This window comes from Hemicordylus capensis, chromosome 11 (assembly GCF_027244095.1).
Source record: "Hemicordylus capensis ecotype Gifberg chromosome 11, rHemCap1.1.pri, whole genome shotgun sequence".
Lineage (NCBI taxonomy): Eukaryota > Metazoa > Chordata > Lepidosauria > Squamata > Cordylidae > Hemicordylus > Hemicordylus capensis.
In genome coordinates, this window is record NC_069667.1 from 13,800,004 (window position 1) to 13,815,758 (window position 15,755).

General features: G+C 45.5%; 1 protein-coding gene across 3 annotated transcripts in view; it reads left to right on the top strand.

Moving 5' to 3' along the window:
- F8 (coagulation factor VIII) overlaps nucleotides 1-15,755 on the top strand; it is a 62,650-nt gene that overhangs the window by 24,457 nt on the left and 22,438 nt on the right. For 2 of the 3 annotated variants that reach the window (XM_053273997.1, XM_053273998.1), the window contains 9 exons: nucleotides 960-1,134; nucleotides 2,913-3,006; nucleotides 3,427-3,638; nucleotides 5,554-5,704; nucleotides 6,512-6,721; nucleotides 7,263-9,183; nucleotides 11,922-12,087; nucleotides 14,479-14,691; nucleotides 15,081-15,309. In XM_053273997.1, the coding sequence (XP_053129972.1) occupies nucleotides 960-1,134; nucleotides 2,913-3,006; nucleotides 3,427-3,638; nucleotides 5,554-5,704; nucleotides 6,512-6,721; nucleotides 7,263-9,183; nucleotides 11,922-12,087; nucleotides 14,479-14,691; nucleotides 15,081-15,309 (3,371 nt within the window). Of the gene's footprint in view, nucleotides 1-959; nucleotides 1,135-2,912; nucleotides 3,007-3,426; nucleotides 3,639-5,553; nucleotides 5,705-6,511; nucleotides 6,722-7,262; nucleotides 9,184-11,921; nucleotides 12,088-14,478; nucleotides 14,692-15,080; nucleotides 15,310-15,755 lie in introns of those variants that run through there. The other variant, XM_053273999.1, reaches the window with a different exon arrangement.

Below are 15,755 nucleotides of genomic sequence, written 5' to 3' on the forward strand. Positions count from 1 at the left end.
CAACCCTACCTACTGTGCTCTGTGGGCCTTGAGCTATCCAGCAATGCCCCTCAGAAGTCCAAATTATTCCATTTTCCTGCGATTTTTCATGTGGGGGAGATATTTTTTTTAACTAAATGAGCCACAAAATGGTATGCTTTGACAAAATGGGGGCATTTTAATAATTTCCAAAGAAAGAAAAGAGCAACCACTGGGAGTCTGGGAGCCATGCCAAGTAGAGAAGGGAGTCAGCAACAGCAAACTGCAGGAAGGGATGGGATATCAGATAAGGTGGGAGCAAAAAAGCAGAAGTGGCCATAGATCCTTGGGAGAAAGGAAGGTGAGAAACAAGTGTTGTAGGATTGACCAAGGGCTGGCTCAGACGGTATTTTATCCACTAGCCCCAGCAAATGCTATAAAGACATCCTCCCTTCTGGTGCACCAGAGTACCTTTCCCTAAATGTGGATGAGCTGTCCCTCTGCATGCGCTACAAATAGCACCCCAGCACATTGGTGAGGGGAGGCAGAGGGCATCTTGCTGCCCCACTGGTGCCTCAGTAATCTGATCCTTGACGTGACTGCCTCACTTCACCTCATGGCAGGACCACCCTTCCCTTCAAGACATCTTCAAGACACCCTTCCCCTCGAGACATCTTCTTGATATCCAGAAGTGAACAACTGTGGAGTAGTATGATGGCCTGAGGAGAGTGCAGATCTGTAGCCAGGGGTTAAGGTGGGCCTGACCACCCCACCGCTACGGCCCCCCTTTCTTTTAACAACAAAATAACCTTTAAATAACTAAATGTTGCTTGCACTTAGGACTGTTGGAAGGCAGATAAGCTTTTTTTTTTTTTTTTTGGTCAGGCCCCCGAAACGTTTAGACTGGTTATGGGGCTGGGAGGGTGTATCCTCACAGGTCTAATATCAGCTCACCAGCCTTCGCCCTGCTACTTTTCCTCTCCTCCTTTCCTCTTCCGCAGCAATTACAGCAAGCAGTTTCTGGAGCCTGGCCCCCAGAGGATCGGTTCCAAGTATAAGAAAGCAAAGTATGTGGAATATGAGGATGAAACTTTCACAAAGCCAAAGGTGCCAACGATAGACAACATGGGGATTTTGGGGCCTGTCCTCAAAGCAGAAGTTGGTGACGAATTCATGGTAAGTGGCAATTTGTGACAAATTTGTGGTAAGAGAAAGAGAGAAATGTCATGTTGGATCTGAATGGCAGCTGCCCTTGCTGGATCCCTACAAGGGATTTGTTATTTATTTGTTCATTTTTGATATTTATATATGATTATCAGGAGATAAACTTTGTGATCACAAAGAGATGATTTTCTCTTTGAGGTGGAGATGATTTTCAGCAGGAAAACAGCACTGAGGTAAAGGTGAAATAGCTCTTTCCTCTGCAACTGTCAAATGTTGTCCCTCCCTATGCACCTGCAACTCACGAATTAATTTAAGCCCATAACTGCATGCTGAGGCAAGTAGCATCACAGTGAGGCGGACTGACATCCTGCTCTTTTCTCTCCACCTCTCAGGGCAAGAGGGAGCTTTGATCCTTAGAAGGAGGGTTCCCTCCTCTCCTTTCCCCTTTTCTTTTTCTCCTGGGTGCTTTCCAGATTACACTCAGTTCAGCAGTAAAATGCTTCGGCTAGGCAGGGTCATTTTGAAAACATAAATAGCTTGCGCAACCCTCCTACAATAGGAAAATACAGCTGCTTGTTTTTTGTTTTTGTTTTTGCAGTGCACATACAACATTGTAGGACTAACACACAAGGATAAAATCTGAAATAAGGCATTGGAAATGTGAATGGAAACTTGCTGTCCGTGCACGAACTGTGTTGTGAAAATACAGGCAGTACAGACGCACACTTAACAGACAGTAGTGACACTGTTGTCGCGTGTAATCTGAAAAACACCCTGCATTGGTTGTATCTTATTATGTTTAAGTTATGTTTAATGGAGTTTTTCTTTTATACTCTTTTCCAATTATATTCACTTATATCATTACTGTCTTTGATCTTATTATATGTACTGTTGTGATCTCGTTGCAATAAAGACGGGGGATCTCAGTGGTGACAGAGGGAGCTGGATGGCCACAGGAACATTTCCCCTCTCTTCAGGGCATAGTGATTTAGAGGCCTCAAATTTGGGGCCTAAAGCACAAATCCCAACCTGGTCCCACTGAAGGTGTGGGGATGGGGCAAGCTCTTTTTGAAGGTTGCCCTCCTGATGTTTATTTCCATATAGGGAAAGTGGGTGTTGAGGATTGTCTCCCAAATTTTTATTTTATCCATCCTCTGGTGACCATCTTATTTGTATTCTACTTATTTGAATTTGTCCTCAAGGATAAATTCTTGACATGTGACCCAGGAGTTTTAGGGTAGATCCAGGGCGCGTTCGCACGCCCATTTCAGCTCCTGGCAGCCTGTGCTAACTTTCGGCTGAGTTATCACAGACTGAAGTAGCAGTCCTATTAAGTCTCAAGTGGGAGGAAGTCCCATTGAACTGAATAGGATTTACTTCTGAATAAACATAGTGAGGCTCATCCTGGCTGGTGTTTATGTGAATGTTTTTTTGCTTTTTCTGTGAAATTGTAAGAGATTCTACTTAGGGGATAAGGCCGCTCTGGGAAGAGCATCTAGGTTCCAAGTTCCCTCCCTGGCATCTCCAAGATAGGGGTGAGAGAGATTTCTGCCTGCAACCTTGGAGAAGCCACTGCCAGTCTGTGTAGACAATACTGAGCTAGATGGACCAATGGTCTGACTCAGTATATGGCAGCTTCCTATGTTCCTATGTCTCATGAGGTTCCTTTGGGGTCTAACAGCTTGCAGAACTTTTCAACCATGTATTAGTCTCAATAAAAGTGATACTTATACTGATATTATGGGCAACTACAAAAACTCTGCCTCTAAATGTCAAATCTATATTTTCAGATTGTGTTCAAGAATCAAGCCAGCCGGCCGTACAACATATACCCCCATGGCCTCACCAACGTCACTTCCTTTTACCCTATAAAGAAAGCCAAACGTAAGACTGAGGAGAAATCCCAGGAAAGGCCAGAAGGGTCTGCAGGGAGGAAGGGATGGAAGGAGGGAGGGATAGGGGCATGAGCCTAAATTCTAATATTTTTTAAGAGAATCCAAATTCTGTGTCAAATAATGTGCATTCTGTGCCAGGAAAAACTCTTGGTGAGATGCTTGTAATCTGGTGAAACCTGCAATTCTGGGGGGCATGGCAACTCTACGATAGGGCTATTCTCACAACATGAGCCGCCTGGGGTAACCAGTTCCATCACCTTGGGTTTTCAACATGTTTATGAAGCTGGTGAATATGAGAAAAGACGGGGCTTGTGGTCCAGGGGGCTGGGGGGAGCAACAGTTGGTTCTGGATTTTCAAAAGCTGGTGGAAGATATAGTAACAAAATTTTTCTGGGTTGTTTCTTCCCAGATCTAGACATGAAGTTATTGGCCATTCAAGCCCACCATTGGATGGTGTACAGGTGGAAAATAATGCCTGAGGATGGACCAACCAAATCGGATCCCCGCTGCCTGACTCGTTTCTATTACAGCTCTGTCAAACCTGCCCAGGATTTAGCCTCCGGACTTATCGGACCCCTGCTGATCTGCTTGAAAGAGACCATGGACCAAAGAGGGAATCAGGTTGGTCCATTGCTGCATCCTAGGAGGATGCTTTTACATTTCTCACAAGAACAAAGGAATAATAACTACACATTTAGGCTATTCACACGATGGTCGAAAATTGGGCTAGACTCTGCTAGCCCGATTTCCTACAACCATGTGAACCACCGGGCTCAGCTGAGAGCCCGGTGGTTCTTGAGCGGGTAACCCGCTCAAGTAGCCCGCCCCTTAAACCGTGTTTGCGGAGCGAGCGCTCTGCAAACCTGGTTTTTTGGGATCGTGAGTAGCTGCGGCATGGCTGAAAAGCAGCCTCCCGGCTCGGGAGTCTCCCCAGTATGCCCTGTGCACTCGTGCAGGGCATACTGGATCTTCCTGGGGCCGCGTGGCCCCCAAACTCCCCAGCCTCCGCCGGCTCCATCACAGAGCCGGCAGTCATGTGGGTGGCCAATCCGGCCGCCCAGGGCTCCCACCCTGCTCGTCTGTGGGGAGAGTGGGCTTAGCCCTCTCTCCCCGCAAAACCGGCAAAACGGGGTCTCACTGATCTTGAGACCCGCCTCATTGTGTGTAAATGTTCTAATTGAAGCCCTAGTGCCTTTTTTGAGAGCAGGGAAGCTGTGGGGGTGGTAGGGGGTCCTTAATCCTTTCCTGGGTCACTGCTTTTCTTCCTCAACTCCCCCTCCCTAGCCACCTTTTGCTCATGGAGTTTCAAACATGTTTGTGAGGGCAAACATATCTGAAACCCAGAAAAAGAAAAGGGTGTTTAAAAGGGGGTAACAATGAGTGGGGAAAGATTGACCCTCCATACTTCCACTTACCATACTTCTACTTCTATCAATCGCCCCTCCAGAGCTTTTGTTTAAAAAAGTGGGGCAGGGGATGATGATGTTGGATGACTTATTTAAAGGATCCCTAGGCCACCTGTTACAGACTGCCTCTGGTTAGATGACTTGTCATTCATGCCCTAGTGAGGTTTGCTGAGAGCTATATTAGGAAATGGTAGTGTACAAGGCTCCATTACAAAAGATGCACCACACAATGGGTTCATGTTCCTCAGCAGGCTATTGTACTAACAATAATTAAAGATAAGGATTTGGGAGAAAAATGCTTCTATACAGTGTACTTACATAACTTTTAGTACAGTGTATGTAGGCCTTATAGAATAGATAAAGTTTAAGACATCAGCATAGCCTTGATTACAAAAGGAATTTCATGAAAAGTAATTTCAAAGAGCATAGTTCAAGGAGCATTGTGATTACCTATGAACTGTAAAAGAAGGGGGAAAAAGAGTTGTGGAGGAAACATGAAGACAACCTAAATCTTAATTGAAATTTCCATCTTTTAAAACCCTAAAAGGTCTCATGAGCAAACAGAAAATCTTAACTAAGAAAAATAGTCCTCTCCAAACCTCTCAGTATAAAACTTCTTGCCACGTAGACATCTTCCGTTGCCTGTTGTTACTCTCAACTCTCCACGGTTTATTTTGTAAACTGCCCAGAGATGTAAGTTTTGGAACTGCCCAGAGATGTAAGTTTTGGGCTGTATAAAAATATGTTAAATAAATAATAAAATAAATAAACTCAAATTTCGTGTAGGCTTAAATTTCTTTCTCTAATCCTCATGTCTGAGAAGCTAGATCAAACTTAGATAGATAAAATGGATTAGTTAACTTTATAAAATCTGCAAACATTCTGAAACAAAAACATGAAGTTTCAAGTAAAGAGATTATAGGTAAATACTAGGTCATAATTTTTGTAGACAATAGTTAAGAAAATAAGGGGTGATTTTATTTCACTATTCATGACAGCCCCTCAGAGAAACTTCCAGGGCAGCGTACACTCAAGATTAAAACAATAAATATTCTGTAATAATAGTTAGCCTCAAGCACCAATCCATCACTGATTCACCCACTCAAACCCCACCTTTGTGGTTCTCCTAGATGATATCAGATGAAGCGAAATTTGTGATGTTTTCTGTCTTTGATGAAAACCGAAGCTGGTACTTGGCAGAGAATATCCAACGATTCTGTACTGATGCGGCCAGCATCAACCACCGGGATCCAGAGTTCTATGCTTCCAACGTAATGCACAGTGAGTATCAGAGCAGAAAGAAAGTGAAGATTATGTGGAAAAGACAGGACTATCCATACCCCAGAGAAGCCCTTTCTATATATGCACAGCTGAGTGCAAGTTCCAAGCTTAAGGCCATGATAGGAGATCTAATCGTTATCAAAATTCAGCCCTGGTTATGCAGCACATTCAAACCAGAAAATGTTTATCACATCCCCCCTTCCCATGATGCTCTCCTGTGCAATCTTCCTCCACTTGTTTTTCTTCCTCCTTGGCTGTTTGGTTGAATGTTAAGGCACACAGCCAATGGTTTCTTGAACTAAATGAAACTTGCTTTGTGGCTAGGACCAAAGTTTGGTCTCTCCACAGACACAACACTGTAAGCTGCTCTGCTAGCCTAGTGGCTTCCACAAAGTGCCTGGATGGAGGGAGGGAGGATGGAACTATATCTACCAGTTAATGGCACAGGATTGGCTCTTTGGAATCATCTTATTTCTGGGGCCAAGAGGATTATGGTTGATGATATTTGTATCTGTGTTTACCTACTCACGTTTATATGCTGCTTTTTCTCTGGGGAGGGTTACATGTATCCTCACAACAACCCTGTGAGGTAGGTTATTGTCTGGCCCAGAGTCACCCAGTGAGTTTCATGTTTGAATGGAGATTCGAACTTGAGTCTCCCTAGTCCTAGTCCTAGTCCTGCAACCAGTGGTCCCAGTGATGCAAGGAGTAGGGAACAGATGCTGGAACCCCCATGTGTTTGAAACTCTTGACTTCCTGGCCTTGACCACCACATGTGCCACATCTTCCATCTCATTGCTCCTTCAGGTATCAATGGCTACGTCTTTGATAACCTCAACTTGAAGCTTTGCCAGAACAAAGTGGTGTACTGGTATGTCCTGAATGTGGGTGCCCAGACTGAGATCCTGTCTGTCTTCTTCTCCGGGAACACTTTTAAGCACAACGCCGTCTTTGAAGAGACCCTCACACTCTTTCCACTCTCTGGGGAGACTGTCTTCATGGCCATGGAGCATCCAGGTTGGTTAGATGAACTGGGGAAGTGAATGCGCTTTGGCAAATTGCTTACCGACCTCTTCTGCAAGTTGACTCATGTTGACATAAATATGTGCTTTAGCTTCAGGAATCTTTAACAAACTTTAATGTCTGTATTATTATTATTATTGTTGTTGTTGTTCTTGTTGTTACTGAGAGAAGGGTTAAAGTGAGGATGAAGCAGAGAGCAAATTGCAGCCCTGCTGGCACCCCAATAACCTGCTGCCTGAGGCGACTGCCCTACCTCGCCCCATGAAAGGGCCCCTGACAAAGATGTCTTCTTCCTGTTGTTCCCAGATTTACTAGTCAGAAGGGAATGATTATTACATCTGTTTAAGTATGTGAATTGATAAGCCTTGTGTGTGTGTAAACATTACAGAAGCCATGCCAGTTGCCTGAATCGTATTGTTCATGCGGACACAGAGAAATGTGACAGACCAGAATTTTTGCCCCCAGAGGGTGCAACTGTCTTAATGCAGTCTTTATCTTGTGTTCTTCTTTGATCTTTCACCTTTACCTGAGACAGGTATATGGATGCTAGGATGCTTGAACCCTGACTATAGAAGAAGAGGAATGAGAGCAAAGTTCACCATTTCCAAGTGCACTGAGAAAAATGATTTTGATGAGGACTATGATGGGTATGATGAAGAGATACAATATTATCCTCAACCAAGAGGCTTCTCCAAGAGAAAAAGGAGGCTCAGACCTTGCATAAAGAAGCATCAGGACAACAATGCTGCTACCTCTGCAGAAAATGAAATGCAGAAGACTCGCCAGCACCAAACTCCATGTCTTACAAGGCCCAAGTTGAACAGCAAAGAGAATTCTACTGACTCACTATTGCCTTCTCGGGGACTTCCATACCCAAATGATGTTTCTCCTTCTCCCCAAGAGTCCCTCTTTGAGATCTTTCCCCAGGATAGCTTTTCTTCTGCTGGAAAGACATCAGCCATGTTCCAAGAACCTTCTCTTTCAGGAAATTCATATCTGGCACATGAAGAAGCACATGGTACGCAGAGACTGAACGATGCAGCAACATCAGAAACAATGTCTCCCAGTGGAAGCACTTTTCTTAACACAAGTGGAACTTCAGCACCGTTAGATGGCTTGAAGAGTGAGTCAGTTGTTCATGACAGGTCCATGGAGAGTCAAAGCACTAGTCTATCGAGATTAGAAATCAACCCTGGGACTGAAGATTTAGCTTCACAGAGTAACATTCATGACATGTCACTGGAGAGTCAAAGCACCAGTCTATCGAGGTTAGAAATCATCCCTGGGGCTGAATATCTTGCATCACAGCACAATGACATAACCCCTCAAGATCCAAACAGCTATTTGTCCCATAACGCAACTGTCCAAGAGAGCAAGCCATTCACAACCAGAGAAGCATTACAGACAGAAAATTCTGTTTCATCACTAGTTGAGAAATCCTTTGTCAGTATGGGTAAACATGGCACCTCTGCTCCTTCAAAAGAAGACTTGGTTCTTGACATGAACATTGCACAGATAATCTCCTATGACAAAGGGGGTGACCTGAGGTCATCAGGAAAGAGTTCTAGGATCCATGTGACAGAAAAGATTATGCAACTCAGAGTGGACACAGCTACTGCAAATCCAGGTATTTCCAATGAACACCATTTCTTGTTTGCACAGAATGGTGTGATGACAGATTCAGAGAGAGTGACGGGGAATCCTAATGTTCTAGACAAGGCCATAGATACAAAAGACATTCTGGTCAGGAATGATCATTTCTCTACACATCCCTTCCGCACTACTCAGGAAACAAATGCCTTAACACTCAAGGAGCATTTTCAAGAAGTCAGCCAAGGCAAGGGTGTCTCAGGGAGACAGAATGAAGTTGTGCCAGGATTTGATGCCACACCCAACAAGATAGACCTCTTAAATTCCCATGGAATGCTGGAAGTTATGTTACAGAATGAATCCTCGAAGGCTGCGATAGAGAGGAAGGCAGACAAAGTGGCCACTAAACCAGCACTGGCAGAAAACAATCTGCTCCCCCAAGATTACCCGACTGTCAACTGGACCCTTAAAGGGTTGTGGGAGCAAATTGAGAGAGGGTATGAAATCAATGGTAACATGCAGATATTTGAAGGGAAGAAAAACAATGAAGAGATGGGAAGTCCAATTCAAAGAACCAGCAAAGCTCAGAAAAGAGCCTCAGGAGTCGAGGTTCATATGGAGACCCCCACAACATCTTCTGGCCTCAACAGACGGGTGAAAATAAACTCCTCAAAGGCCCTGAAGGAGACATTTGACTATGATGACTACAGCAATACCATGCAGAATGAGGAAGAGTTTGATATCTATGAAGAAGATTACCATGATCCACGTACTTTGGGGGGCAAAATTCGACAATATTTTATTGCTGCCGAGGAGGTGATGTGGGATTATGGGAGCAAAGTTCCCTCACCCTACTTAAAAGACAAGTAAGTTCTGTCCCTTTCTCATCCCTTCATCAGGGAATGACTGGCTAATTCAACAGGAACATAGGAAGCTGCCTTATACCAAGTCAGACCACTGGTCCATCTAGCTCAGTATTGTCTACACAGAATGGCAGCGGCTTCTCCAAGGCTGCAGGCAGGAGTCTCTCTCAGCCCTGTCTTGGAGATGCTGCCAGGGAGGGAACTTGGAACCTTCTGCATGCAAACAGGCAGGTGCTCTTCCCAGATTGGCCCCATCCCCTAAGGGGATTATTTTACAGTACTCACATGTTAGTCTCCCATTCAAGTGCAAACCAGGGTAGAACCTGCTTAGCAAAGGGGACAATTCATGCTTACTACCACAAGACCAGCTTTCCTCCCATGAGCAGCTTCCCTTCTCTCATGACACTTTCTAGACCAGGGAGTTCCCAGTTTGGGGCCCTCAGATGGAATTGGATCACAACTTTCATCATCCCCAGCTATAATGGCCAAAGATGGGGAAATTTATATCCTTAGTTGAAGGCTAGCATGCTACATATAGACATTAAGGCAGTTCACACTAGCATTATCTGGGTAGGAGATGCATCCTACACAGTTTTGGGAGCTGTGTGCACTCCTGTTTTTTGATAGTCTGTAAGAGATAGAAGGTCAGAGGCACCGACAGTGATCGTCTGTGAAACAGCAGCTATGTATGAGGACCTTCCCTCCTACCTCATTAATGAGCTGGGTACAGCCGTTAGATGGGACGGAGCCTGCATGCCTGGCTGCCGTTTCAAAGATGATCACGGTCGGCACCTCTGACTTTGTTTTCCCCCACAGACAATAAATAATTGGGAATGTGCATAGCTATCGAAAACTGGGTAAGATGCAAATCTTGTGTGAACAAGTCTATTGTTTCAGAAATACTAGCAATGAAAGGTAGGCCAGTATTGTTATCCTCAAATTGCAGGTAGAGGCTGAGAGATTGTTATATTCCAAAGCAGTCTAGTGAGTTCAGAGTTGGGCTGTGGTTGCCTACAAAACCTGGCATATTGGAGATGGATCTGTGGGATGCAGAAATACGAGTTTAAAACAGAAACTTCTTTGTTGGATATTGCCTACTTAATAGGTGGGTTCACACAACTGTGGGTAAGTACTTACAAGTAGGTATGAGAGGAAACAGAAGTTATGGGGAACGCATACTCTGCTGTCAGGTGTGACATCTGAACTAGCCCAAGTCTGTTTCCCACTGTTCTTCACCCAACATTATCCAGATTTCTGTGCCCAAGATCTGGAAGTTGGGCAGCGGATCTTGGGAGAATATCAGGTGGAAAACCTGGGAACCAGACATGGATGGGTTCAGACACCACACCTGATGGGAGTGCACACTTCCCGCAGTCTCTGATTCCTCTGATACCTACTTGGTGAATATTTACAGCCAGTTGTATGAACCCCGCAACATATTTCTATCCCACCCTTGAAGTTAAGAATTTCTCAGAGCATTTAGCAAAAAATGATAAAACAATCCACAGAAAACATTCACACACTCTCAGCAGGATATTGTCACAGCACCATGTTGTACTGAGTGGCGAATTGGGACTTTCTCCCACATGTGTTTGAATAAGGGCTTTCCTGGTCTAACCTGGCATGAACTTACGAAGTGGCCTCAGGCAAGTTGCTCCTACTTAGTCTCAGCCACAATTTAGAGATGATGATAATATCTCACAGCAGGGCTGTACAACTTCAGCCCTCCACATGTTGCTGGACTACAACTCCCATAATCCCCAGCCACAGTAGCCAGTAGTCAGAGATGATGGGAGTTGTTGTCCGACAACAACTGGAGGTTGTGCAGCCCTGCCTTACAGGGTTGTTGTAAGGCTGGCTGTCCTCATGATCATCATTAGGGCAGGAGAAGTCTCCAACCCTAGTTTGGGAGCTGTGTGCATTCCCAGTATTTGATTGTGTGTTAGATAAAGGCAAGGTCAGAGGTGGGGAGCTGGCTCATCTGTCATTCTCCAGCTGGGTAGGAGGGTTTCCCCTCCTACATCATTCTGAATCTGGGTGAGATATGCTCATCCTACCCAATCTGGGTGGGATACGCTCATCCTACCCAACGGGGGATTGATAGACAAGCCAGGTCCCCATCTCTAACCTTGCCTTTATCTCACACATGATCAAATATTGGGAGCATGCACAGCTCCAAGATAGGGTCGGAGGTTTTGCCTAACCTAATAATAAAAGTGAGAACAGCCCTAAGACATGTGAAGTGCGTTGCGCACCCCAAAGCACTATACAAATGCAAAATATATTTGCTTGTTTATTTTATTTATTTATTCAATTTCTATACTGCCCTTCCAAAAATGGCTCAGGGCAGTTTACACAGAGAAATAATAAATAAATAAGATGGATCTCTGTCCCCAAAGGGCTCACAATCTAAAAAGAAACATAAGATAGACACCAGCAACAGTCACTGGAGGTACTGTGCTGGGGGTGGATAGGGCCATTTACTCTGCCCCTGCTAAATAAAGAGTAATCACCACGTTAAAAGGTGCCTCTTTGCCAAATTAGCAGGGGTTTATGCCTAGAAAATGTGGCCAAATGACTCAAGAGCTTGAGTTTAAACTGGATTGAGGTAAGGTTAGTTGCAAGATGACTTCAGCTGTATCGGGAGGCAGGATGGAGAGAAGTGCTGTGGGTTAAAAAATGCTAGCCTGCTGCTTGAACAAGGCCATTGCTTACCACACCAGCCTCTCTTGTTCTCTCAGTGATCCCAAGAACAGTTGGAGGAAACCTGCGAAGGCATACAAGAAAGTTGTTTTCCAAGAGTACCTAGACAGAAACTTCAGCCAGGTATTGGTCCGTGGAGAATTGGATGAACACTTGGGCATCTTGGGGCCATACATCCGAGCCCAGGTTGATGATGTCATCAAGGTGAGACCATTATGTGCAAGATGGGGAGGACATGGTGGGAGGATGGAGTTGAATCTTACTTTTAAGCAGGGGTTTTTTTCCCCAAAGGAGCTTGCCATTTAACTCCCCCTTGTATGTAGGTTGTTCACAAGGCCAAACTAGGTATGATGCTAGGAACATGGGAAGTTGCCATCTGCTGAGTCAGACTGTTGATCCATCTGTCTCAATGTTGTCTGCTCTAACTGGCAGCAGCTCTCCAGGCTATCAGGCAGGAGTCTTTTGCAGCCTTACCTGAAGATGCTGCGAGGGATTGAATCTGGGACCATTTGCATGGAAGCAGATGCTCCACCACTGAGCTACGCCACTCTCCAGTCCTAATCCCTATCGGAGTCTGCCTGCCCGAGCGCTTTCCAGATCACACCCTACAGCAGTGTCACTACATGTCCGTTAAGTGTGCTTCCATGTTGCCCGTGTTTCCAGCATCGCAGTCCCTGCGCTGTCAGCAAGGTGCCATTCACATTTCCAATGCCTTCTTTCAGATTTTATCCTTGCGTTTTAGTCCTACAGTGTTGCATGTAATCCTGCAATGTTGCACCCTCAGCACAGTACCTCCAGTGACTGTTGTCACTGGTGTCTATGTTTCTTTTAGATTGTGAGCCCTTTGGGGACAGGGATCCATCTTATTTATTTGTTTTTTCTCTGTGTAAACCACCCTGAGCCATTTTTGGAAGGGCAGTATAGAAATTAAACAAACAAACAAACAAACAAACAAACAAATAAAGTCCATCACAAAAAACAACTGTATTTTCCCATTGTAGGAGGGTTGTACAAGCTATTTACTTTTTCAAAACGATCCTGCCAAGCCGAAGCATTTTACTGAGGAACAGTGTGTAATCTAGAAAGCGCCCTGTTGTTGATGCTGGTGTGCAGCTACTGGGGGGTGCAGAGGTGTGGAAGGAGCTGGCTTTTCAGGGGGCTCTGGCTCCAGCAGTGATGTTTCTTAGGGACCCAGTTCTGGAGTTTCTTCAGGCTCTGACGCTGGGTCTAATTCTGCTCCTGTCTTATCTGTACTTACAGCCTGAGGGTGGCAAGGTGGGTTGTGCACAGTTTCTGATGTATGTTGGGATTGGCAGCAGTAAGGAGATGGAGCTGAAGGGCAGGACGGAATGGCAGAGGGCAGGGATGGTTCCAGAGAAGCTGTTGCACCAGTAAAGGTCTGGCTGCAGATGCAGGGTTTAGAGCCAGGAGCGTCTTCCTCAAACAGGCCCTGATCCTAACTTGGCTTCTGCCTCCTTCCAAGTAGGCCATTTATTTTATGTATTTATTTTTAAATTTCTATTCTATCCCACTCTTCCTCCAAGGAGCCCAGAGTTGTGAACATGGTTATGTTTATCCTTACAACAACTCTGTGAGATAGGTTAGGCTGAGAGAGATGTGACTGGCCCAGAGTTGCTCAGTGCGTTTCATGGCTGAAAGGATTTGTGCTCAGGCCTCCCTGGTCCTAATCCAGCATTCTAACCACTACACCTTGCTGAGTCGCCATTGGGAGGGAGACCCTGGGCAGCCAGGTGGGCACTTTGGCATCAGTTTTGGAGCTTGGACCTGACTCAGTGGTGCCTTTGCCTCTCCATTACTCCTATTGAGTCCTGGGGGCAATGAGAGGGGCATTGGAGACTGAAGAGGGGATACTGGATCCCTGGTATTTCCTGATTCCTCTGAAGCAGCTTCTGTGGGAGGGGCAAGCTCTGGTTGGTTCATGAGCTCTGGTTGGTTCTGGAGGGCTCCCCTCACTGCTGGGTGGTTCAGGTTACAGTTTGTTCCTTCTCCTCCCTTGAGGAAGCCTCATCGGGGTCCAAGCATGGCTGGGTTCTGAAAGGTCTCTGCTCATTGAGTTGCTAGGATGCAGAGACCATGCAGTTCTCCTGGTCCATCAACCATCATGGTCACTGTCCTAGAAACTCTGAGTCTAGCCCAGCAGAGATGTCTCAGAAACCCAGGAGCCATGCTTGGATCCTGATAAGGCTTCCTTGCCTGGGGGTTGGGGAGGGAGGGAGGGAGGAGGAAAAAACTCCAGCTAGGACCCCCATAAGTGAGGGTGATCCTGAAATGTGGCAACTCCAGGAAGAATGCACTTCTTGAGTCCAGTGGTCCCTCTAATTTTATTTAATCTGTGTTCGGAATGAGTTTTGTTCTGGGAGGCAGTATCAAGGCAATATGTGTGCACATGCATTCAGAGTGGGGCCTTCCTGATTCAACCTGACTGGGATCCAAAATTAACTGAGCAGACATCCAAAAAATGTGGTTGCATGTGCATGCCTTAGAGGGGACACTGCTTGAGTCTCCTTAGCCACTCTTCATTAACCTCGGGGCATATTCTTCCTCTTCTCTGGGTATGTCCCTCCCTTCAAACAGGTGACATTCAAGAACAGAGCTTCCCGCCCCTACTCCTTCCACTCCAATCTGCTGCCCTATGAGGGGGATGTGGAGGAAGGAAAAGAGCCCATCCCAAAGGAGGTGCAGCCTAATGAGGTCCAAGAGTACTCCATCAAGGTGTTGAATCAAATGGCTCCTACGGCCAATGAGTTTGACTGCAAGGCCTGGTCGTATTTCTCCAGTGTTAACCTGGTAGGTGAAAGGAACAGCTGCTCTTTGGTTTTTATGGCTGCAACAAGATATTTCACAGATTGCAGATATTTGACAGGCCTTAAAAAAAACACACACACACAAGACAGTCCCTGTACACACACTCATAACATATACTCTGCAAAATAAGAAAAGGTATATATCTATATACTATTTCCAAAAGTGCTGAAATTTGGGGAACTCTTATGGATGAAGAACCAGAATGTCTACAGGCAAGTGAGAGATACTTGGGTGACCCTCAGATAAATCCAGCTCCCACAATCCAGCTGGACATGGGATAAACATTATAGACAGCACCACCTCCCGAACAGGAATGCAGAATCTCATAGCTGACTTGATATTAACCTTTTCCTCCCTAACTTCCACTCCAGGAGAAAGATTTGCACTCCGGTCTAATTGGGCCTTTGATAATCTGCCGGCCTGGAGTGCTGAGTACCACACATGTTAGACAGCTGGCCATCCAGGAATTCTCCCTGCTCTTCACCATATTTGATGAGACCAAGAGCTGGTATTTTGCTGAGAACCTTCAGAGGAACTGTCCACCTCCCTGTCACATCCAGATGGAAGACCCTGCTTTTATAAGGAGCCATACTTTCTATGGTAGGAATCTCCTTTCCTCTGGCATCAGAGGTGCACCTAGGTAATTTTGGAGCCTGTACCTAAGGGCCTTTGAAGTTGCCCTGAAAAACCGACACAAAAAGTGGGGTTTTTTTTACCTCTCGATATAAATCAGGCTACATAATAACATGCAATGAAAAACTCGAATTGTGTGTGAAGTGCTCCCTGATAGCTTGCAGAGACTTCTGGGTAAATCTGGCTAATATGTGAACACACCCCTCCATTCCGGAGGAGATGCGAGTTAAAAGCCCCATGTGAAAAATGCCCAGCTGTTATTGGCCTACAATTCCCATCATCCCCAGCTGCAATTCATATCCAGGCCCTTGAATTGTCTGGGGCCAGGATATTTTAAGAACCATCTTCTCCCATATGAACCTTCATGTTCACTCAAGACATCTTGAGAGACCCTGCTTCATCTTCCCTAGCGA